We start from the raw sequence: 25193 nt of genomic DNA on the forward strand, positions 1-25193 counted from the left end.
GACCTGATTTTGGGCAAGAATAGCCAATGAATCAAATTGTGTGCTGTTGATTGCTAAGTAACCCTGTCACTGTATGTCATCACTACTATAATTGCTATCAGTTGTACTACAAGTAAGGCACAGGGGTGATGGGATAAGAACTGATCTCAGCAGCTGGTGCCCAGAAACTTCCTCAAGATCTACATCTTCAGCCCATGGACTGTGTGCATGAGCCACACCGGGTACACCATTCACAAGCTCCGAAAATACAGCGTGCAACAGGCCAGCACCACACAGCGTCTCACCTGCCCTGAGAGACTGTTCTAACAGATGGAGCCCAAAGCCATGGATTAAAAGAACTCACCAGACACTTTGGAGGGATGGCCCATAAACTAAGGGCATTATATCCGCATGAATATATATGTGTATATATATATGACAGGGGAAAGTGGTGGCAATTCATTGGAACCTGTAAGATCTGGGCATGGCATAGATGGTATGGAATAAGGGATGGATAATGTCCTGGTTCCGTCGGGGATAGGGTTAATTTTTCCTGGTATTCCATGCCATGTGAGCCATGCCCATCCTGAGCTGCCGGGGGAGGGGGCAGGAAGTCACCATTTGGAGCAGGCTGGGGCGTCCTGTGGTTCTGTAATTGTGTTTGGAGTGGGCTGGGGCGTCCCGCGGTTCTTTAATCGTGTTTGTATATTCCTCTGTCCGTGTTATTGTTGTTGTTTTCTTGTTCCCTTTGCTGTTCTGTTAAACTGCCTTTGTCTCAACCCAAGAGTCTTGCCTTTTTTTTCTTCCGATTCTTCCTGTATTGGGAAGGCCCGAGCAAGCAGCACGTGGTTCTTTGTTGCCGTCTGAGGCTAAACCACAACAGAGGGCAAACAGACCACAAGCCATCCATAGATGCCTTAACCCTCACACTGACAGAGGCACACTCTTAGTACGTGGAAAATCTCTGCATGAAAATACCCAAACTGCAGAAATGCTTCTCCTAGGCAACGCAAGCCAGACTCTTTGGATACACTCCTGTGTATTGGGTCTCATTTCTGAACCATACAGCTGGGGAAGGAAACCTGCTAGTGGAGTGAAAGACTAGAATTCAACTGTACTTTGTTCACTATGAAAGTAATATACCTATGCATTTCAAGTTTGTTTCTGCAGCTAAAATTCATCTATTACCTACATTACCTACCAAAGGACTTTTTTCCATCTACTTATTTTTGGCAATCAAATCATCTGACAAAGTATTTTTGCTAATGAACACATAAAAACCTGAAGGTGCTGCCAGCATTCGAATAATAGTTGATGACACGATAAGAGCATCAGTTCAGACAGAGACTGAAGGTAGAGATGGCAAAGGCCCAAGCAGAAAATTTTAAGGTCAGTCCAGGTAAAAATCTAATTTGTGATGAAAGACAAATGCCTGGGACACCTACTCTTATCTGATGGAACCCAGACAATGAATCTGAAGCCACTTTTAAATCTGAAATTACAGAGAGTGTTTCAGAAGACCCAGTTACAGAATATGCCAGATTAAATTTATTTTGAGCACTGTGGCAATTGCTACATGAAAATAGCTTTGCAACCAACAGGACAAATACTCCTGACAGGAGAGCCAAGTCACCTTCTACAGTCAAGACTGTGCCTACACATAATGACCACTGGTGCCCAGCACTACAGTCACAGCAAATTGAGACATCAGTAGAGTATCAAGGCAACACCAACGGGAAACACCTAACACTGTGTTAGCATACATAGCACACAAAGAATAGCACAAGCAAGAACCGACATTTGCACCAGCAATTAGAACTGCCACCACAATCTTTAGAAATGCACTTTATATAAGAAGTGTCAGTAAAAAAAATAACAAGTGTAAATAGGTTATGCATTCTGTCTTGACAGTATGACATGTATGACAGTTTCATTCGGGCACTGCATGAAGAAACAGACTCAGAGAGTAGTAAAGACTGAGCTCTGACCAGTTAAGTGTTAACAATACCTGATACACATGGATAAGGATTAATCATGGACTTATCAGGACTGTTATAATAATGTCTGCTTGAAATGCTGTTCAGTGGAAGAGATTCTAAAAATGAGAATACATCCACTTAGCAGTATATTGCAGTGCTCTCTTTAAAATTAATCATGAATAATCATTAGAGGGCTTCTGGTTGGAGGGAGGGAGGGAGGATTTCACATGGCCCAAATCCTGGCTGTAAATCTACACAGATGGGATTATAGCTGTCTGGTATATAATAATGAGAGCTCTGTTTCAGATTTACACCTTTTATTTCACTCTTGGTCTCTAATATTGGGAAGCAATGACAGAAAGTTCAGCAGCTTTAGCCAACAAACATGCTGATATTGATAGGGTTGTCAAAGACATATACTGGAGAGAAAACTGTGATTTCTGCCTGTGGAAACCTTTTTTTTGCTGTGTTGCAACTATGTTTTTATGCATTCAAACCTAATGTAGTAATGTTCTTAACGCTGTGCTTAATTATAAGTAGCCGAATAGTCTGATTAAGACACTGTTCAACTGCTTAAAGTTAGATGTCAGGATGCTTCAGTTGCTTAAAATTAAGTATGCATACAATTATACTGGCAAATTGGGTTCTTTTTTAGTCCTGTGGGTAGTACTGGATACAGCAATGCTGTTGACAGTAATAATAAAGCAGCTAGAAAGGATAGAATGCAGCTGAATCATAGAATCATAGAATTGTTGAGGTTGGAAGGGACCTTTAAGATCATTGAGTCAAACCTTTAGCCTACCCTGACAAGAGCCACTTCTAAACCATGTCCCTAAGTGCCCCATCTACCCTTTTTTTAAACACCTCCAGGGATGGTGAATCCACCACCTCCCTGGGCAGCCTATTCCAATGTTTAATAACCCTTTCAGTGAAAAAATGTCTCCTAATATCTAATCTAAAGCTCCCCTGACGTAACTTGAACCCGTTTCCCCTCGTCCTATCACTTGTCACCAGGGAGAAGAGGTCAGCCCCCATCTCTCTACAACCTCCTTTCAGGTAGTTGTAGAGGGTGATAAGGTCTCCCCTCAGCCTCCTCTTCTCCAGGCTAAACAACCCCAGCTCCCTCAGTCGTTCTTCATAAGGTTTGTCCTCCAGACCCCTCACCAGCTTTGTAGCCCTTCTCTGGACACGCTCCAACACCTCAATGTCCCTCTTGTAGCGAGGGGCCCAAAACTGAACGCAGTACTCGAGGTGGGGCCTCACCAGTGCCGAGTACAGGGGGATGATCACTTCCCTAGTCCGGCTCACCACACTATTCCTGATACAGGCTAGGATGCTGTTGGCCTTCTTGGCCCCCTGGGCACACTGCTGGCTCATATTCAGCCGGCTGTCAACCAACACTCCCAAGTCCTTTTCTGTCGAGCTGCTTTCAAGCCATTCTGCCCCAATCCTGTAGCGCTGCATGGGGTTGTTGTGTCCCAAGTGCAGGACCCGGCACTTGGCCTTGTTGAACCTCATACCATTGGCCTCAGCCCATCGGTCCAGCCTGTCCAGATCCCTCTGCAGAGCCAACCTACCCTCAAGCAGATCAACACGCCCGCCCAGTTTAGTGTCATCTGCGAACTTACTGAGGGTGCATTTGATCCCTTCATCCAGATCATTGATAAAGATATTAAAGAGAACCGGCCCCAGCACCGAACCCTGGGGGACACCACTTGTGACTGGACACCAACTGGATTTAACTCCATTTACCACCACTCTCTGGGCACGGCCATCCAGCCAGTTTTTTACCCAGCGAAGAGTACACCTGTCCAGGCCATGAGCAGCCAGTTTCTTGAATACTTTTTTCCATAACAAGAATTCAATAGTCGATGGATGCTGTTGTTTCTCATATCAAAGTTAAAAAATTAACTGCAGACTAATAATGCAGAGGAATATCCCAAATTTTGAATTTCTTCCATTCCAACTCCAATACCCTGATTACATTGCCAGCCTTGCTTCCTTCACTTTGAGTTTGTCTTACTAGTCCTCCTAGAGACAGACTAGAGTTACTTCCAGTCTACTACTAACACCAGCAATTCAGCAAAAGGATTATATTCTTTCCTATTAGAAAAAAATTCTTCCCTATCTTAGTTGTTCACTCCTAAAAATGAACTGAGCGCACTATTTTAATTTCTTTCTCCTTCTGTTGTAGTCAGGTACATTGTCTCATTCCCCCATTAATCTGTGGGTCAAATATTAAGATCCTTGAATGCAAATTCTATTTAATAATTAATTTAGGGCCAAATACTGCTTAGATATGATAAGCACCTGAAGTTCTAATGTGCATGAAGGTTAAATACTCGTCAAAAAAAATCTTATGTTCTCACATCTAAATTACCTCTCAGGAAAAAACAGATTTCTCATTCATGCCATAATGTGTCACCTATAAATTTGTAGTCTTGAATTTACAATACATATAGACAGATTCATATATACTATAAAACAATGCATATACTGTTATATGGGGAAGTGCCTTTTCAGCCATAGGGATGCAAGCTGTTGATCAATGTGAATGGCATTGACGTCTGTATTTGTGAACTTTATACATACTACATAAATGCTGTGATGACACTAGTGAAGGATATTGGTAAGCAACACCAAAGTGTAATTTAAGAAGACATCAGCAGTCTTTGGCCACACCAAAATTCTCCCTCTCCCCAAGAGGTGAGCTTTTAATTTCCAGATGAGGTGGCTTCATCGCTATTTATGATGGTTTGCTTCCATTTTTTTCTTTTTTTTTTTTTCTTCTAGTTTCTCACTCTGTGATTTAATTTTTTTCTTCTAAAGGAAGGAAGGTTTTCTATTCTTTGCCTGCTGTGGTATGCCTTGCATCAAGGCATCTGCAATTATTTATTCAGCATTTCCTGCTGTGGTACAGGTGAGGATATATTTCTGGAAGTGGCTGGTTATATATGGTTCCTGTGAATTTATGCTAAAAAAAAAAAAGCAAGGTCAGCTTTTATTTAGTCCAGCAATTTTACTCTATTAGGTTTCTTATTCATCAAATGCATCTTGATGAGGTCCACCTATCTACTTCCCAACAGAAAGAAAAGTTTTCCCTATGTTAACATGCAACTGATGTTAGACTGCTTTGTTTTCCTGCTTACACTCTTCTCAGTGACATATGCCTTGAGCACAGAAAAACATTGTGGAGAGGTTATGTGCAAAGTCTTTGCTCAGCAGAAACTGAAAATACTTTGAGGAGCTGAGAGAATGCATGAAGGCCTTCAAATCCAGTTTGGGCTAAGCATTTTGTCAAGGGCTGGAGCAAAGTGCTATATATCCCAGCCAAGATTCAGGGTCTTCCTGCCTGAACAGGAGCTGTGAAATAATAGATTGACCATGATGCTTTGCCCAGCAAAGGCTCATGGATTGCTTTTGCTGCTATCCACTACAGGACATGATCCTTGGCTCCTTATCTCCACAGCAGTAGAGAGTGCAGGGAGACCTCTGTCCTCACAAAGGGTGATGCAATGCAGATCTGCAGGCCTGTCTTGGGCCTTCACACAGCTGAAGTTCAAGGGTCTACATTTACATGTCAGAAAGGCACAAAAGCCTGTTCAGAAGAGAAACTATTATTTTTATGGAAAAAGATGAGGAGAAGACCTCAGAAAAAAAGGCAGATCAACCAAAACACCATGTCCTTGTCTTTACCCCAAAATCTCAGACCCACACTTTCTGCCACAATGTATGGTATTTACACAAAGTTTTCATCTACGTTAAGTATTGTTGAGCTCATTTTTTTGTTATTAAACCTTAATATTTAAGGATCTACACAGTTAGCTGCACTTTAACACTGTGGTCCGCACAGTTGGAGGAGTGTCCAGGAGCTGCCCCCAGTATTTGTCACTTCAGAGCAAATCATTTACCCTCAATTATCTTTACCCAACTGTAAAATAGGGGCAATAAGCCACATATCAACTTTGAAAAATAAGTGTTATTAATGCTTGTTTAAGTGCTTTGCTATGCTTGAATGGAAAAGGAAATTATTATTATAATTTTTTAAGTGAAGCTTAATTATAAAACTGTTAACATAAGCATATTAGAAAAATGAACTCTGACTTGCAAGCCAGCAATTACTCACTTACTCTTAGAAGAATACAAATGATTTCATATGCATCTTGCTATCACTAATCTCCACTTTTCTAAATCCTAAATTTGTTTTCCACATTAAAGATAAGAAGAGACAACATGCAAATTAAATTTAGTGTCTAATCAATCAATAAACAACATCCACTATCTTACTTGGTGGTATGCCAACACTGGAATCTTGATTAAAAAAATAGCCTCCATCCAAAACTATTCTGTTTGCTATTGTAATGGGTTTGCATGGCAAGGTTTTGGTAGCAGGGGGCTACAGGGGTGGCTTCTGTGAGACACTTCCCCTATGTCCAATGCCAGATGGCTCCAAGATGGACACACTGCTGGCCAAGGCCGAGCCAATCAGCAACAGTGGTAGTGCCTCTGGGATAACATATTAATGAAGGGGGAAAAAACTGCAACACCAGCAACAGTCAGATGAGAGAGGAGTGAGAATATGTGAGAGAAACAACTCTGCAGACACCAAGCAGCCTTCCAGTACCTGAAGGGGGGCTACAGGAAGGATGGGGAGGGACTCTTTATCAGGGAGTGTAATAATAGGACACAGGGTAATGGCTTCAAACTGAAAGAGGGTAGATTTAGATTGGATATCAGGAAGAAATTCTTTACTGTGGTGAGGCACTGGAACAGGTTGCCCAGGGAAGTTGTGGATGCCCCTTCCCTGGAAGTGTTCAAGGCCAGGCTGGATGAGGCTTTGAGCAGCCTGGTCTAGTGGGAGGTGTCCCTGCCTAGGGCAGGGAGGTTGGAACTAGATGATCTTTAAGGTCCCTTCCAACCTGAACCATTCTGTGATTCTGTGATGGTCAGTGAAGAAGGAGGGGAAGGAGGTGCTCCAGGCACTGGAGCAGTGATTCCCCAGTAGCCTGTGGTGAAGACCATGGTGAGGCAGACTGTCCCTCTGCAGCCCATGGAGGACCCCATGCCAGAGCAGGTGGATGCGCCTGAAGGAGGATGTGACCCTGTGGAGACCCTGTGATGGAACAGGCTCCTGGCAGGACCTGTGACCCTGTGGAGAGAGGAGCCCAAGCCAGAGCAAGTTTGCTGGCAGGACTTGTGACCCCATGGGGGACCCACGCTGGAGCAGTCTGTTCCCGAAGCAGTGCACCCCATGGAGGAGACCCACACTGGAGCAGTTCATGAAGAACATTGGAGAAGTTTGTGGAGGACTGTCTCCCTTGGGAGGGACTCTATGCTGGAGCAGGGGAAGAGTGTGAGGAGTCCTCCCCCTGAGGAGGAAGGAACAGCAGAGACAACATGTGATGAACTGACCACAACCCCCATTCTCCGTCCCCCTGCTAGGCATGTGATTGTCACTGGCACAACTCCTAACCTGGAAAATAGGCTAATTTACCGTGATCAACGTACCAAGTTAACTTAAAATTTGTAATAAGATTCTCTTGCAATGCTATACACAAATCCTAGACAGTACAGCTCTTCCTTTAATCAAACAACAATATAAAATCCTTTAAGTGGCTTGCTTAGAAGACAACTTAGGACTTACAAAAGTATATGATACTGAAGATAGTACAGTTTTTGGAAGGAAAGAATTAAGCAAAATAACTTGCTTTTACCTGACATAGCTTATTTGTCAAAACAAGTATCACTTCAAATCCTCACTCCCAAATTTTCTGCAAGTGTGTTCTATGAGCTTAAGCTCTGTCACGTATATAATTTATGCAAATAAAGACAGAACTCCAGGCTCATTTTCAGACAATAAACAGAAAGAAAACCCCACTATCTCACTCCATTTCCCCCTACTTGTACTTACCACCTACTTGTACTTCAAAGGAAGAAGTAAATAACCACAAAATCTATTTAAATGAGGCACTGCTCACAAACCTTTTAAAAAGAAGATAAGTATTTGACACTAAAACAATGTGTCTTTAAAAAGGCTCCTCTATAGTTGTGTGTTAGTGCTACTCCCTGCCCAGAATTGGTATCTCTTTGAGAAGGCAACAGTAGTTTTCAGAAAGTCACATGAAAAGAAAATAAACACTTCATGCTGGGGAGGGGTGTGTGAAGCAACAAAAAACTAAAACCTAAATTGATATCCAGCAACCCCCATCTTGAGATGCATGAACGATTGTTGTCCAATATTAACCGAAAGCAAGTGTCTGTCAGCAAACAGGATTTGAGCAGAACTGAAGGAGACATTCATTCTTCACTGAATGCCAACAGGAATATTTCATTTAAATTAAATGTTGTAAGCTTAAAAATCAAGACTTAAAAGGAGACACAGCTCTCTAGATTTAAAACAGCAGTTTTAAACAGGAAAAAACAGGAAAACTGTCAGTAAAATCAAGAGATTTCTGTCAGTCATGGTCATGAGACACAACAGCACTCAGGTGTGATTGGACCTTTCCCTGGAACAAGGGAATGCACAGCAGATGGTCACCACTATTCCTCTCCCATCTGTATTGCTCTTGGAGCATCATCTCACATGCCACCCCCAGCACCCCTCCCCAAGGACAAGATGAGAGAGGGAAAAATAGAAAAATGGGAGAGTAAATTCGCCAAAATGATTTGACAGAATGTTATAGTTGAATTTAAAATAAATTCGAGTCCGAAATAGATTCAATAAATATTTATTGAGGTAGGAAGGCAAAAGCAGCACTGGGCGGCCGGGGAGTCGCAGCTCCACCAAAGGCTCGCAAATTCAAGCAAGCTGAGCAGCTCTTTTTATCTTCACGGAGGTCGGTTTCGACATCTTCGGTACGCCCCTCTGTAGCTTCTTGCTTGAGGTAGTTTAGATAAAATGTTGGTCACAGAATCAGCTCAAAACAATACATTCCGATAACATTGTGGTTAAGCTTTTTGTCAAACAGGAGTTCCCATGTTGGTGTAGCAAGATAACATTGTGGACATGTCTCTTCTGGTTAAACAGGGAGTTCTCAAGACTGCCACAATGGGTTCCTTCCTCTTGCTTAACTTGTTTGATCAGCAAATCACCTTTAGTTACTTATTACAATCCCCCCCTTCTTTTATTTATAAGTGATTTGCTGATCAAACCTAGACAATACCTCACAAGCTGCATCTAATTCAGGATTTTCGTTCGGTATAAGTTTCATTTCCAGTTCTGATTGCTTCATCACCATTAGCTGCACTTTTTCTAACCTGCTTTCAACAAAGGTTACAAATTTGTTAATGACACAGGGTCCAAAAGTCAGAGCCAATAGCAACACCATGAGGGGTCCCGCCAAAGTAGAAATTAAGGTACTCAGCCACGGTGACTGATTAAACCAAGATTCATACCAGGAGGACTGAGCCTCTCGCTCTCGTTTTCTTTTCTCTAATCCCTCTCTCAGTTTAGCTAACGAATCTCTTACTACCCCTGTATGGTCAGCATAAAAGCAACATTCTTCACCTAGGGCAGCACATAATCCTCCGTTTTGCAAGAACAAAAGGTCCAATCCTCTTCGATTCTGTAAAACTACTTCCGACAATGAGGTCAATGATTTCTCTAAATAGGAAATAGATTTTTCTATTCGGGCCAAATCTTCGTCTACTGCAGCTCTTAGAGATGTTAGACTCTGCTGTTGTTGCACCAAGGAGGTTATGCCAGTGGCGGTCCCAGCGACCCCTAAACCAAGTAGAGTAGCTATAGTAATTGTAGGTATTGGCTCTCTTTTGTTGATTTTATGTCCTAAATTGCTCCAATGTAAATACATAGTTTCTTCCCCATGTAAGAGGATTCTAGGTACCACAGTAACCTGTACACAAAATTCTGAGATATTTTTCTTGAGAACAGCAGTGGACAAACACGGTGTTAATCCGGTTATGGAGCAGACCCACCATGCCCCAGGACTGGGCAGAACCCATTTAGTATTAGATGTAAAGTTTTGAGTCTGGTTGGTACATAGAGTTCTTCTCTCGTTCGTTACCTTCCCTATACACCAACCGCTCCCTCTGACCTGTTGGAGAGTAATCCCCGCCTTCCGTTCCTTCCAATTACATCTGGAGGGATTGTCCTCGGTAGAGGTATTAAAAGGAGATGACACAGCTATCCCCTCATAAAAAGGGGGCTTTATGTCATAACATAACCAACAGGAAATGGTAAAATTTGGATTTGTTGTATTTAAAGCTTGATAGGCTGCCTGCATTACAGCCCATAAGGGTTCATTGTCTTTGGGTATTTTCTCCACTTTATTTGTAGAGGTTAGGTATGTCCCTGGGGTGACTGAGGCTGTGGAGTTTCCTACCTTTGGCTGCTTCTTTTTCCCTTTTTGCTTTGTGATGACTCGATTGGGCCCTACCGCTTGTGGCATTTTAACTTCCCATTTTTGAATGAATATTAGTCCTCCTCTATCAGTTCCAGATTCCCAATATCGCATTCCCCAGGTTCGTCCCAATAACCATCCGTGGTCATTAGGCTGCAGGATTTCTAGTATAACATACTTACAGTTGCCAAGGTGGGGGCCCTCTATGTGTCCATCCCAGCTAGGAGCTGGCGGGTTGCATCCTCTGGGTCCCCATGTTATAGTTAAAAATCTATCTTTAATGGCTACGCCCCAGTTTGAAGCTATGGTTTCACATCCCCAATATGCACAGTAATAGTGATTAGGGAAATTGCAATAGCTTTTCCCTGGATTCGAACTGGGGCAGAGATAAAAAGGTTTTATTGCTCTTTCTCGTCGGCCAGGTGGGTCTAGTTCATAAAAGACTAAATCTTCCAATTTAACTTGGAATTCTGGGGGTCCGGCTGTCACATTATACCGAACTTCCATTGAATCTTCCCATCGACCTAAGGTCCAATTGAAGGGTTGATGTTCATTTTCTAAAGTCATGGTAATCAATACCATTAATAGGATACCAGCTTTCATTTCCCCACTGTTTAGTACCTCTCTGCCTTCCTCGTCTACTCCTTTGCAGAGAGCAACGGGATATCAAGATCTTCTTGGCAGCAGCAGATAGTCTTCAGGGGAATTTTGCTGTTATCCTGTCAATAATTTCCAAGGTCTAAAGAGTTAGTTATCTCTCAAATATATTTCCACCTATGTGGTTGTTGTGCCCGTTTCCAGGCGAATCTTATAGCACACTGTCTTAAAACTCTATACCAGTCTGTTTCATATACTTCCCAAAGTTCAGGTACTGACAGTTCCCACCCACAAAATAATTTACGAATTTCCACTGGATCCTCTGGTCCCCTGGCACGTATCAAATCATTGCGACATTTCATACAGTAGGGTTGTCTCTTAAATGAAACACAGGACCAATCTCTATTACAATTTAGACATCGGCAAACAACCCAACATAAATGTCCGGAAGTAGGGTGTTCTAAGCAGGGTATTCCCCAGAGATCTCCTATTCTGGGTGATTCGGGTATCTCCGTCTCTGTTTCGCAATAAAATGGAAAAACCTGGGGAGTTCCTGTTAGTTTGTATAATCCACCCCCCCCTGTTTGGTCCGGTATCCTTTCTTCACTCCAAGGTGCAAAATATACCTTTCGTAGAGTATTTCCTGGCGGTATTTGGAACCATCGATATAAACTATCTCTTACTTCCCTTCTGGAGTGGTTCATTTACCGGTCTCGCTTTTCCTTATCTTTACTCGAAGATCTCCTGGTTCCGACGTCACAGTCCACTTCTCTGGGAAGATAGGTCCCTTAATCCTACTAGCGTGAGTCCATCCTTTTTCTGCTGTCCGTACAGCCGTGTCTGTGGTAAGTAAAACAACAAAGGGTCCTTCCCAACGGGGTGTTAGGGAGGTTTCTTTCCAGGTTTTGATTAGTACCTGGTCTCCGGGCTGGATTCGGTGTATGGAAATGTCCAAGGGAGGTCTTTGTACTACCAAGCCCTTCTTTCTTAGTTCCTGTCTTCTTTTTGTAAGTTCTAAAATATATTCTGTTAAAAGTTTATCCTCGACTTTTGGGTGTTCCACTAATAACCCAAAGTCATAAGGCATTCCATACAACATTTCAAAGGGGGATATACCAGCATCTGTTCTTGGCTGAGTTCTAATGTAAAGCAAAGCCAATGGTAAACATTTAACCCAATTCATTTTTGTTTCCACCATAAGTTTGGTTAGGTGTTTCTTTATCTCCCCATTCATTCTTTCTACTTTCCCAGAACTCTGTGGGTGCCAGGGAGTATGGTATTCCCATTTTGTACCAAACAATTCAGTTGTCTCTTTAATTACTTTGGATGTGAAATGTGGACCTCGGTCTGAGTCAATTACCACAACAGTCCCATATCTTGGAATAATTTCTTCCAAGAGAATCTTAATAACTGTCTTTGCAGTAGCTCTTACCACTGGAAAGGCTTCTACAAAGTGCGTAAGGTGATCAACCAAGACCAATAAATACTGATATCTCCCCACCTTTGGCAATTCGGTAAAATCCACCTGTATTTTCTCACAGGGTCTTTTAGCCAATTCACGACCTCCTTGAACCTTTTCCCTAAGTTGTCGTTTATTCACTTTGTGACAGGTTAAACATCCCTCTAAAATCCTTTTAGCTAGACCGTATATTCCGACACAGGCATAGTTTGTCTCAAACTGATCCACTAAAGCTTGAATTCCCCAATGAGTTTTATGGTGTAATTTATTCAGTATTCCCCGAGCTAATCCTTTTGGAAGAATTTCCCTGCCGTCTGGTAGCAGCCATTTATCGCCATCTCTTTTTGCTCCAATTTGTTGTAGCTTATCCAATTCTTGGAGAGTGAAAGTTTTATCTAATTTTAGCCTTTCGGGTTCCTCTCTCAAGGTCTGAACCATTAATAATGCAGCCCGTTTTGCCTCCGCGTCGGCTAGATTGTTTCCTCTTACAGTATGGGTTAGTCCCTTCTGATGTCCTTTTACATGGACTATGGCTATCTTTAGTGGACCTCTTAATGCCTTTAAAACTTCTAAGATTAGCTTTTCATGGACTAATCCTTTTTCCCTGGGTGTTAATTAAGCCTCTCTCTTCCCAAATTTTTCCAAAAGTATGTACCACCCCAAAGGTATACTTTGAATCTGTATAAATAGTTCCAATTTTATTTTCTAAGAGCTTTAATGCCCTTAGCATAGCATATAACTCACACGCTTGTGCGGACCAGGCTTTACTTAATGGTCCTGATTCTTTTATCTTAAAAGTATACCCATCCACAATAGCATATCCTGATTTCCGTTGTCCTTCAACCACTCGTGAGGAGCCGTCCACAAATAATTTTTCTCCTTCGTCTAATTCATCATCTTCTAAGTCCTCCCTTATTTTAGTCTGCAAATTTATTAGTTGGAGGCAGTCACGTGTCAAATCTTCTTTAGGTTCTCCGTATAAAAATTGGGCAGGATTCTGAATAGAAGTGGTTTCCATTTCTAGTCGAGGGGAGTTAATTAAAATTCCCTCATATGTTAGCAATCGACTATCTGTAAGCCACTTATCAGCCCGTTGTTGCAATACTCCTCGAATGTTATGGGGGGTGTATACTTTTAGTTCACCTCCTAAGGTGACTTTTCCAACTTCTTCTACTACTAATGCAGTGGCCACTATTGCTTGCAAGCAGGTGGGCCACCCGCGGCTTACAGGATCCAGTATTTTAGAATAATATCCTACAGGCTTTCTCTGCCCTGCCCATCCTTGGGTCAGAACCCCATAAGCTGTCCCGTTATCTACATTGATAAAGAGTTGAAAGGGTTTACGGATATCGGGTAAACTGAGGACATGTGCTTCTACCAGATCTCTTTTTATATTTTCCCAACGATTCTCATCTTCAGGGGACCATTTTACCAACCCGTTTTTAGTTAATTTTTCGTACAAGAATTTTACTTTACTGCTGTAATTTTCTATCCACTGTCGACAATACCCTAATAATCCCAATAACTGTCTTATCTGTCTTTTATTAGTGGGCGCTGTTAGAGACAAAATTCCTTTTACTCTTTCGGGATCTAATTTCTTGTGTCCCTTTATGAGCCAATGCCCCAAATATTTTACCTCTTCTTCCGTAAACTGTAATTTGGACTTAGAAACCTTTAATCCCTTGAGGCCTAAAAAGTTCAATAATTTGATGCTCTCATTTCTGACTCCTTCTTGAGTTTTTCCAGCGATCAATAAATCATCCACGTATTGTATTAGAATTAGTCCCTGACTTAATTCATAAGATTCCAGTAACTGTTCCAGAGCTTGTCCAAACAAGTTCGGAGACTCTGTAAATCCCTGGGGCAAAACGGTCCACCGTAATTGTTGTTTTCTATGGGTCTTGGGGTTCTCCCACTCGAAAGCAAAATAGTCCCTACATTTTCCTTCTAAGGGACAAGCCCAAAAAGCATCTTTTAAATCTATAACACTATACCATTTATAATCTGGACTTAACTGATTAAGTATAGTGTGCAGGTTAGCCACCACAGGGAACCGGGTAATGGTTCGTTCATTTACGGCTCTCAGATCTTGTACTAAACGATAGGACCCATCCGGCTTCTTTACGGGCAATATGGGAGTATTGTGGGGAGACATACAGGGTTCCAAAAGCCCTTGGGCCAAAAGTCTCTCAATTACTGACTGCAACTCTCCCCTCTCTAGAGATGGGATACTGTTTTATCCTAATTGGCTGGTCTGGGTCTTTTATGGAGACCGTGATCGGTTTGATATTTAATTTTCCCACCGACCCTGGGCTATACCAAGTTTCTGGATTAATCTTGGCTTCATCTTCCGCAGTTAATAAGCATAATCTTACTTTTAATTTCTCTTGCTCTACTTCCAAATTGATTCCTAATTCCACCATCAGGTCTCGTCCCAAGAGGTTATACTCAGCTTCTGGGACCAATAAAAATGTTCCCACTCCATATTTATTTGGGGCTTCTATTGTTACATTCCTTATCAGGGGCACCTTAAAAGGTTCCCCCTTTGCACCAACTACTTGGAGTTTATCCTTTGATTCAACACATCCAGATGGTAACTTTTGGACTGTTGATCTTTCGGCACCCGAGTCCACAAGGAACTCGAACACTTTGTGCTGAGGACCCAATTTCAATTTTATCAAGGGCTCAGTAACCTTAGGGGTCCCCAGCAAATAGAGCCCCTGACCCCCCTAATCTTCCTTAAAAATCTCCTCATCCTGCATTCTTTTATCCTTCCCTTACAGCTGCCATCAGGATTCTGGCTTGTTTCTTCTGATTTTCTTCCTCCCTTCTCACATACACCTTCTGAGCTTCTCGTAATAATTCATCTAACCCCCTTTCCTGCCAGTCTTCTACTTTCTCTAACTTTTTCCTTATATCTGTCCAAGATTTAGCTACAAATTGAGTTTTCAGCAGGGCTTGACCCACTTGGCTATCGGGGTCTAACCCAGAATATAGCTGTAAACTTTTTCTCAATCTTTCCAGCCATTCGGTGGGGGTTTCATCTTTCTTTTGTTGTTCATTAAAGGCCTTATTAATATTTTGCCCTCTGGGTACAGAATCTCTAATCCCCTGAATTATCATATCCTGGAGATCAATCATGTTATTTCTATGTGCGGGGTCTCGATTGTCCCAATTGGGCCGCTGTAAGGGCCATTTTACATCTCCGGCGGGACCATGCTGATGCCTCTGATCCCAATGCCTCATGCCTGCCGTTCTGATCATTCCTCGTTCTTCGTTTGTGAACAAGATCTTTAAAATAGACTCCATCTCGTCCCAAGTATAAATGTTAGGCCCGAGGAATTGATCAAAACGTTCTGCTACCCCTAATGGGTCCTCTAACAAGTGTCCCATTTCTTTCTTAAATTCCCTCACATCCCCGGAGCTGAGGGGTACAGATACAAATCCAACTCCGGGTTGTGGTCCCCCCATAGCAGTCTCCCTTAAGGGATACAACAAGTTTTCCTCCCTCCTTTCTCTAGTTTGACTTCTAGTTATTCTTCGATTAGAAGGAGGAGCCTCTTCCCCAGGTTCTGTGGGGGCTGCTGGAGGGAGATCTTGCTCAGGACCTTGCGGAGGGGGGACATAGGGTGGGGGAGACGCTGGAGGTTCGTCTACATCCCACCTTTTCTTTCTATCATTTTTCTTTTCTTTTAATGGAAACAAATTAGCGGCCTGAGCCGTGCCCAGGATCCATAAAAAGGCGTATTCACTCTCCTCCTTATTAAATGGTCGTTTGTTGTTAACATATATGTTTAATTGTTGGCATATCCAATCCTCTAAGGATCCATGAATTGGCCAATATAAATCTTTTCTTATCTGTTTTCTTCCCCATACCTCCATACAATAATAGACCAATTTCTCCTTGGACTTCCCTTTTCGAGAAGGGGAACTATCCCAATATCGAATCATTAGGCCTAACGGGCTATCTTGGGGTATATCGGGGAGCCCACCTGTGGAGGAATGGCTGAGTTGACTGGTTGTGGGACGCTGTCATGAATCATCCTGATTTAGATGATAATAATAAACAGCAAATGTTTAAAATATTGGCCTTTGACAATGCCAATAAAACGACCAGGCAAATTTTAGCCAGTCTGCCTAAAGGAGCAGGCGTTGAAGAAATGTTGATGAGAGTAGAAAGAGCTGAAGCTCAGCGGCAGAGTTCTACGGTTGCCGCTGCCGTGCAAGGAGCTGTCCGAGAAATTGTGCAGCCTTTGTCCGCAGTCGTACAAAAGAAGTCATTGAGGTCATCCGGTGGACCCTTCCGCGGGAACTGTTACTGTTGTGGGGAGTCCGGCCACGTTAAACGTCACTGCCGCAAAGTCGTATGGTGCGATAAGTGTCAAAAGACCACTCATGCCACAAGAGCCTGTACGGGAAACTGGAAAGCGAGTGCGGAGAGCGGCCGCGTGCAGACACAAATAAACCCTCAGAACGAAAAAAAGGTTTTCTTCAACAACACCAACCAGCAACCCGAGGGAGTATGGGGATCGACGTGGAAACTACAGTAGATGTTACTCTTATCGACTCTAAAGTTCAAAAAGTTCCCAGTAACGCAATGGGGCCTTTATTTCACCAGACCAGTGCTATTGGGGGGCTGTTACTGGGTCGATCATCAGCAGGAATAAAAGGACTGATTGTATTGCCTGGTGTAATCGATGCTGACTACACAGGTCGCATTTACGTTATGGTTTATACTGTTTGTCCTCCCTTGTTCATTCCTAAAGGTAGCCGAATTGCTCAAATAGTTGCCATTGATAATCCGTTGGGCTATCCTTCAGAATCAGAACTTTATCGTGGTGATCGAGGTTTTGGATCTACGGGACCTGCTGTCTGCTTTACCACACAGATGAACCAGCGTCCCGAGATAGAGATAACCATCTCACAAAATGGCCAAGCTAAAGAGATTCTTGCCATGCTAGATACAGGAGCTGATGTTACAATTATAAGTCGAGATATATGGCCAGTAGGTTGGTCTGTAGAACTGCCAACGTCATCTATTAATGGCATTGGAGGGCACTCCACACCCTGGATCAGCAAACAGCCAATACAGTTGAAATTCCCGGAAGGTCAACAAGTAAGCCTGAAAGTTTATGTGCTACCGTTGCCAGGAACACTGAATGCCTTGATCGGTCGTGATGTATTAAGTCAGATTGGAGCAGTGTTGACAACGAACCATTTTCCATCACAGGCACTGGTGAGCAGTCGCCCAACCCACCGTTGACTTGGATTTCCAATGCACCCGTGTGGGTTGACCAGTGGCCCATGACAGAAGAGCGACTGCAAATCGCCAGACAACTAATTGCTGAGCAGCTTGCAGCTGGTGATATTAAACCCTCTGTTAGCCCTTGGAATACACCCATCTTTGTAATCCCAAAGAAGAGTGGAAAATGGCGACTTTTACATGATCTACACAAAGTTAATGCGCAAATGCAGACTATGGGTGCATTACAGCCTGGGATGCCATCTCCAAGCATGCTGCCAAATGGCTGGCACATTTTGATAGTAGATTTAAAAGACTGTTTCTTCACCATTCCTTTGCATCCTCAAGACACACAGCGATTTGCCTTCTCAGTACCAGCAGTTAACAAAGCGTCACCTGTAGACCGTTATGAATGGATTGTATTGCCACAAGGGATGAAGAATTCACCTACCCTATGTCAACTTTATGTGGCATGGGCGTTGCAGCCACTGCGGAGCCAGTGGCCAGAGACAATCATCTATCATTATATGGATGACATTCTCTGTTGTCAAAAAGAGCCCTTTACTGATGAGTCTTTATGGCAGCTCACCGACATAAAGGACTTGTTATTGCCCCTGAAAAGGTGCAGCGTACGGCTCCTTGGAAATATCTTGGCTGGTCTATCATAGACTCTAAAATTCGACCTCAAAAGACGGAAATAGCTACCCAGTTGCGCACCTTAACTGATGTCCAGACACTGCTAGGAGACGTTCAATGGGTGTGGAACTGCGTAGGCATCTCAAACACCGATATTTCCCCCTTGACAGAATTGCTGAGAGGCAATCATCCCGCGGATAGCGTCATTTTAACACCGGTGCAACAAGCAGCGCTACAACGCATCGCGCAAAAGCTGCAATCGACATGGTCGTCTCGGCGCCTCTTACTGTTGGCTATATCCTTACTCATATGTAATACCAAAGAGTCACCATATGCCGTCATTTGTCAGTGGCAAAACAGGAAGGAGGACATGAATCCTCCCGCCGCCTCTGTGGGTGATGCCACTGACAAATGCGAAGGAAAGAGAACAAAAGAGGATGTGTTCCATGTTTTGGAATGGGTATTTCTAGGGGTACAACCAAAAACGAGTATTCAAACGAGAACTGAAGCAATAGGGGAACTGATACGGAAGGGTCGATCCCGAATTATAGAAATCAGTGGTAAAGAACCAGAGGACATTAGCATACCTGTCAACGCCGGACACTTAGAATGGTGGCTGCGCAATGACATTACCATACAAGAGGCCTTGTTAGGATATAGCGGGAGAGTTCATTCACAACAGCCCCAGGGAAAGCTATGGCAAGTTTTAAAAAGAAATCAGTGGATAGAAAAACCTAAAGTACGGGGAGACCCACTGTCCGATGGTATCACTGTATATACAGATGCAGGTAAACGCTTGCGACGTGCAGCCTGTGTTTGGCAGGAAAAAGATCAATGGTGTCAGCATATCATTAACGGAGACACCCGAGATTCCCTTCAAACATTGGAACTAACCGCAGTAGTTTGGGCCTTGAATAACTGGCTGAATGTTCCCTTGAATGTGGTAACAGACTCTTTATATGTGGCTGGAGTAGTGCCACGCCTGGAAGACGCTCTACTCAGAGAAACCACTAATCATCGACTGGGGAGTTTATTTATCCAGATGAGATCTGTCCTTGACCAACGAACAGCCGCCTGTTGTGTTGTACACATTCGTAGCCATCAGTTGAACTTAGGATTAGGCCAGGGCAACCAACTTGCTGATAGCCTGGTTAGTTCCGCTTGCCATGTGCCCCCAACGGATAAATTCCAGCAGGCTAGGCAAAGTCATGAGAATTTTCACCAGAATGCTAAAGGGTTAAAAAGACAGTTTAATTTAACAGACAATGAGGCTCGAGGCATCATTCAAGCTTGTCCAAAATGCGGGAACCATGGTCCAGGGATAGGGGTAGGAGTGAACCTAAAAGGGCTGAAAGCCTTAGAGTTATGGCAGATGGATGTTACGCACATATCAGAATTTGGTCGTTTGAGGTATGTGCATGTGACCATTGATACTTTTTCAAAAATGGTTTGGGCAACTGCATTACCCGGGGAAAAGGCGCATCACATATGTAAACATCTGCTTGCCTGCTTTGCAGTATTGGGTGTACCTGAGCGCATTAAGACCGACAACGGACCTGCTTATGTTAGACAAAAGGTTAGGGTTTTTTTGCAAAGATGGGGGGTCGAGCATACAACGGGAATCCCGCACTCACCTACAGGACAAGGGTTAGTGGAACGCACGCATCAGGTATTGAAAGACTATTTAGATAGACAAAAGGGAATGGAAACGGATGCCCAACAAAGGTTACATCGCGTGCTCTTTACATTGAACTTTCTCTGTCTCATGGGTGATAGGGAAGAGCCACCAGTGGTAGTCCATCACCAGAATCTTAAATTCAACAGTGCAACAATAATCCCACAACTTAAAGTAATGTATAGAGACCCAGCTTCTGGAGTCTGGATGGGACCTGTCCCAGTTATATTTAATGGTCGAGGTTATATGTGTGTTTCCACAGATCACGGTCCAGTGTGGGTGCCCAGTCGGTCCGTAAAACCTGCTCTGACTCAACAGGATCCACCTGACAACCAAGATGCTCAAGATCCTGATCCTAGGGATGATGACCCCGACGGTAATAACTCTCCACAAGATTGAACCCAGGGAAAACATGTGGGTTACCTGGGCGAACAGAACAGGGCAACAAGCTTTTTGCTTATCGCTTGCTTCTGCTACAGAGCCTTTCAGAACATGCTTGATAGGAATACCCAGCTTTAAGGTAGAAGAATTTCGCTCCTATAGTACCAATAATTGTAGTGCCTCCTCAAGCGTTAGTCAGTGTAGCGCCAAACTTGGTGGTGGTTTGAATGTTACGTTGCCCTGGGACCCCCAAGAGTTGGATCTATTAGGGTCTATGAGAATTGGCAATACCTCAAAAAATTGGACTCAAACTTGTATATTTTTTGGAGGACCTGGCGTCAAGGGTTTGAATGCTTTTCAAACATTAGATTGGACAGGATGGACAAATGTTACATCTAAGGCACACTATTATGACTATCAAAATCGAAATTCCTTTTGCGGCACGAATGATACAAGCAGAGATGGCCTGGGAGCCTATGGGGCTGAAATGAAACGACCAATGCCCCTCTGGAACAATGGCACCCCAAAAGCTCTGCCACCAAATGTGTTCTTAATATGTGGTGACCGAGCATGGCAGGGAATTCCGAAAAACCTGGTGGGTGGTCCATGCTATTTTGGTAAACTAACACTATTAGCCCCAAATATAAATTGGTGGAAGAACGTAACCAAGGATTCCCATTCCAGACGCCTAAAGCGCAATGTTATGGGTCTCACACCAAATTGCAATGATGAAATAACCTTACTTAGTGCCACTGAAAGAGTGTTTTTATCTTTATTTGTGCCCGGAGTAGCGGCAGGCAGGGCCTTAAAGGACGTAGGACAGTTGGCTTGTTGGGCTGAGAAACAAGCGAATGTCACCACGGAGATTATAGAGAATTTGTTGGAAGATCAAAATAGCATGCGCCATGCAATTTTGCAAAATAGAGCAGCAATTGATTTTTTGTTATTAGCCCAAGGGCATGGTTGTGAAGATTTTGAAGGTATGTGCTGTATGAATCTGTCTGATCATAGCGAATCAATTCACAAACAGTTGCAGTGGCTAAAAGAACATGCAAACAAGATTCGTCAAAGTCATAACTTTCTAGATGAGTGGCTAACTAATTTGTTTGGAAGGATGCCACCATGGCTATTAGGATTGCTTGTTGAAGGCTTGCGCATTATACTAATTCTTGTAATCATAGGTTTGTGTTTATGTATAGTCCTTTCGTGTATTAAGAGAGCTATGTTAAAAGTAGTAAACCAAGCCTGGATTGTTCAAAAACAAGAAGGGGGAATTGTGGAGGAATGGCTGAGTGAGAAGGGACATGACCTGATTGCGATGAACAATCCAGCCTTTCACATGAGCCTTGAGGAGAAGCCTGTTTAACTACAGGCCCGAATGTGACCGTGAACTCTCCTTGAAATTCTTCAAGGAGCAGAAGTAACAAGTCGGTAAACAAGATAAGAGAAACCACATCTGTGAATAGAGAAAGAAAGTTGTGCTACATAGCAAGGGGTGGACACAGGACATGTACCAATGAAATAATTGCCTTAATCACATAAACATAGGTTGTAAACCAATCACATATCTGTTGCTAACGCTTGTTCTTATTGCCTGTCTATATATACTCTGTGAAAACTTGAATAAAGGGAGAACGATCATACTCATATTGAGACTCCATCGTTACTCCGGGTCCGTCTCCCACTCCAACACCCACCCCCACCCCGTATCTCCTGCATAGAACCAGAAGTCCTACTTTTCTTCTGTCCCATCTTCCGAAAGTGCCTTCTTTCACTCAAAATTCACTCACTTCCCTCCGTTCGTGGCCCACGCCCTCGCGGACAATGGGAACCGCACTATTAGGAGGTCCACACTCACTTCGTCCGGTGGGCTACTAAGCCCAGTGGACGTCTCAGTCACTCGCACCCGGGTACCCAATCCCCGACCGAATGGAACCGCAATATACTTACTCACTCCCGAGTCTTCGTCCGGCTCTTCGTGCACAAAAATTACGGGGAACTGCAGTATCTCCTTTCTCTTTTCTTTTTGCTTTCCTATCTCAGTTCGGAAAATCCAGGTGAGCTAAGTCGGAATCTCCTCCGGGACCATCCGAAGATGGGGCGCCCTCCCAGAGTTGAATTCCAAGTCGGCTGTCTGGATCCGAGTCACGGCACCAAATTTGTTATAGTTGAATTTAAAATAAATTCGAGTCCGAAATAGATTCAATAAATATTTATTGAGGTAGGAAGGCAAAAGCAGCGCTGGGCGGCCGGGGAGTCGCAGCTCCACCAAAGGCTCGCCAATTCAAGCAAGCTGAGCAGCTCTTTTTATCTTCACGGAGGTCGGGTTTCGACATCTTCGGTACGCCCCTCTGTAGCTTCTTGCTTGAGGTAGTTTAGATAAAATGTTGGTCACAGAATCAGCTCAAAACAATACATTCCGATAACATTGTGGTTAAGCTTTTTGTCAAACAGGAGTTCCCATGTTGGTGTAGCAAGATAACATTGTGGACATGTCTCTTCTGGTTAAACAGGGAGTTCTCAAGACTGCCACAATGGGTTCGTTCCTCTTGCTTAACTTGTTTGATCAGCAAATCCCCTTTAGTTACTTATTACAAAATCATTCTAATATGCTCTGGTCAGATCTGTTGTTATCTCAACCCTTCATGCCCCATGTTGGGTGCCAAAAAAAGACTGTTGTCATTTAGCCCCATCTGGCAACAAAGAACTATGCAGTAGCTCGCTCACTCACTCCCCCTGCTCCCCTGGGGAGAATCTGAAGAAAAAGGCAAAACTCATGGTTTGAGATAAAGGCAATTTAACAGAACAGCAAAGGAAAGAGGAAAAACAACAACACACTCCCAAGCAGCAATTCCTCTACCCTTTCTAGGCTAACTCCACCAGCTATATACTGGGCATGGTGTCACATGGTATTGAATACCTGTCCCTCCCAGCTCTTTGTGAAAATTAACCCTATCCCCACCAGAACCAGGACAGCTGTATAGCCACATTCAAAGACTTACAGTCAGTGGCTCAATGTCCAAGTGGAAACCAGTACTAAGTGGTGTCCCTCAAGGGTCCATATTGGGACCAATACTGTTTAATATCTTCATTAATGACATAGACAGTGGGATCAAGTGTACCCTCAGCAAGTTTGCAGATGACACCAAGCTGAGTGGTGCTGTTGATAAACTAGAGGGAAGGGATGCCATCCAGAGGGACCTGGACAGGCTTGAGGAGTGGACCCATGTGAACCTCATGAGGTTCAACAAGGCCAAGTGCAATGTCCTCCACCTGGGTCAGGGCAACTGAATGGGATCACCCAGACAAACCGGTTTTGGAGCGCAAAAGGTGAAGTTGTCACAAAAGGGAGTTGTTGTTCAACTCGCTCCATCTAGCCTTGACAGATGCTTATGGATCCTTATCTATGCAGAGATAACCTGGGAGGAGCTGTGGAAATGGCTCAGCCTGAGGTTGTCTCAACACTGCATCACAATAAGAACCTACACCAAAATGGTGCCTTTAACAAACAAAATGCCCTGAGTCACATCCCAGCACTATTCAGTGACTTTGTGTACCAGACATCACAAAGTAAACAATATGACCTAAGGGGCCATCAAACCACCAGAGATAACCATTCTAGATAGTGTAATCCATTCAGGCACAATCCTGCCCACCCATTGAATCAGGATATATAAACCTTAAGGTTTGGGGAGGAAAATGGGGAGTCTTCCAATGATACAGCTGGCCTGCAGGTAACTTCCCGGGCCTGGCATGCTTTAAGATCGTGATTAGTGCACTCTTTTAAGGTATTAAAGAACCCTAACCTGTACCCTGCTTCACACTCCAGCACCCAAAACAAGGGCAGCATTGTTGAATGAGATAAGCCCAGTTCCAAAGGTACTAGCTGCCTCCAGGGAACACTGTGAGAAACTGGAACCTCAAAATAATTGTCTCAAAGCTTGCTTAAGCTTCTGCAAATTGACAGCAGGCTTTCAGGCCAATAAGAAGCTTGCTTGTGTCTATTTAGCACTTTCTGCAGACCATTCTTTTGCTTAGCAGTCACCACCCAAGATTGCCACCAGCTGAAAAGGGTGTAGGCCTTTGGTTATCAGAGTGGACAGACCCTGCCTACCCTAGGGCTTGCCCGCTACCCCAAACTTGCTGTGTCACGATGACTGTGCTAAGCTAAGCTCTGCCCAAGCAACAGAGGTAGGAAGAGCTCATAAGGTGATCGTGTCAAATGACAATTAGCTGGGCAAAGGCCACCGTCACGCTGATTGGTCAAGCTACGGACCGACCTGGACTATAACTGGTATGGTGACCCACCACAATTGGGAACTGGGATCCCCAAGTCTCATGACTTGAGAACTATGGATCAATGAGACACTGCTGAATTCCAGAGGACCGTCGAGATGTTGTTGGGCCTGTGGTGGTGACTATACTTTTGCTGTGCTCCATAATACTGCTTCTCCTTTCTGCCATTTCTCTACTTCTGCCTTTACTCTAGCGCTTGTCTCAGTGACTATTGCTGGGGAATAACAATAAACCTGCAGTGACCAGCATCTGACCTCGTTTGTGTCTTAATCTCACACTTGGAATCATTGCGAACCTCTCCCGGGCCTAACATAGTCTGACCGGGACATAACAAACATATGGTAAAAACATGGAAAAAGAAAAGATGAAAACATGCAGTGAATGCATGGAGAATGTATCCAGCCAGAGATTTTTGGTCTTTCACCAGATGGTGCACACCAACCAGCACCTCAGACCCAGAAATCAGATGGATCTAAAATTTTCTCTCCCTGACATTTGGCAATATTTGTCTGGATAATTAACGGCCCTTCATCATCTCTGTCAGCCATTTACCCTATTCATCTACCACATTACAACTCACACACTCTCC

General features: G+C 43.5%; 1 protein-coding gene across 2 annotated transcripts in view; it reads right to left on the reverse strand.

Annotated features, from left to right (window-relative positions):
* The window catches only part of LOC141735566 (uncharacterized), a 52349-nt gene extending 29198 nt beyond the window's left edge, over positions 1–23151 (reverse strand). Inside the window, exons 1-2 of one of the 2 annotated variants that reach the window (XM_074568566.1) lie at positions 22259–23151; positions 15141–16794 (exon numbers count right to left, since the gene is read on the reverse strand). In XM_074568566.1, coding sequence (XP_074424667.1) covers positions 15141–16325 — 1185 coding nt within the window. In that variant the 5' untranslated portion in view covers positions 16326–16794; positions 22259–23151. Of the gene's footprint in view, positions 1–15140; positions 16795–22258 lie in introns of those variants that run through there. The other variant, XR_012584784.1, reaches the window with a different exon arrangement.
* Positions 23152–25193: the final 2042 nt, after the last annotated feature.

This window comes from Larus michahellis, chromosome W (genome assembly GCF_964199755.1).
Source record: "Larus michahellis chromosome W, bLarMic1.1, whole genome shotgun sequence".
Taxonomy (NCBI): Eukaryota; Metazoa; Chordata; class Aves; order Charadriiformes; family Laridae; genus Larus; species Larus michahellis.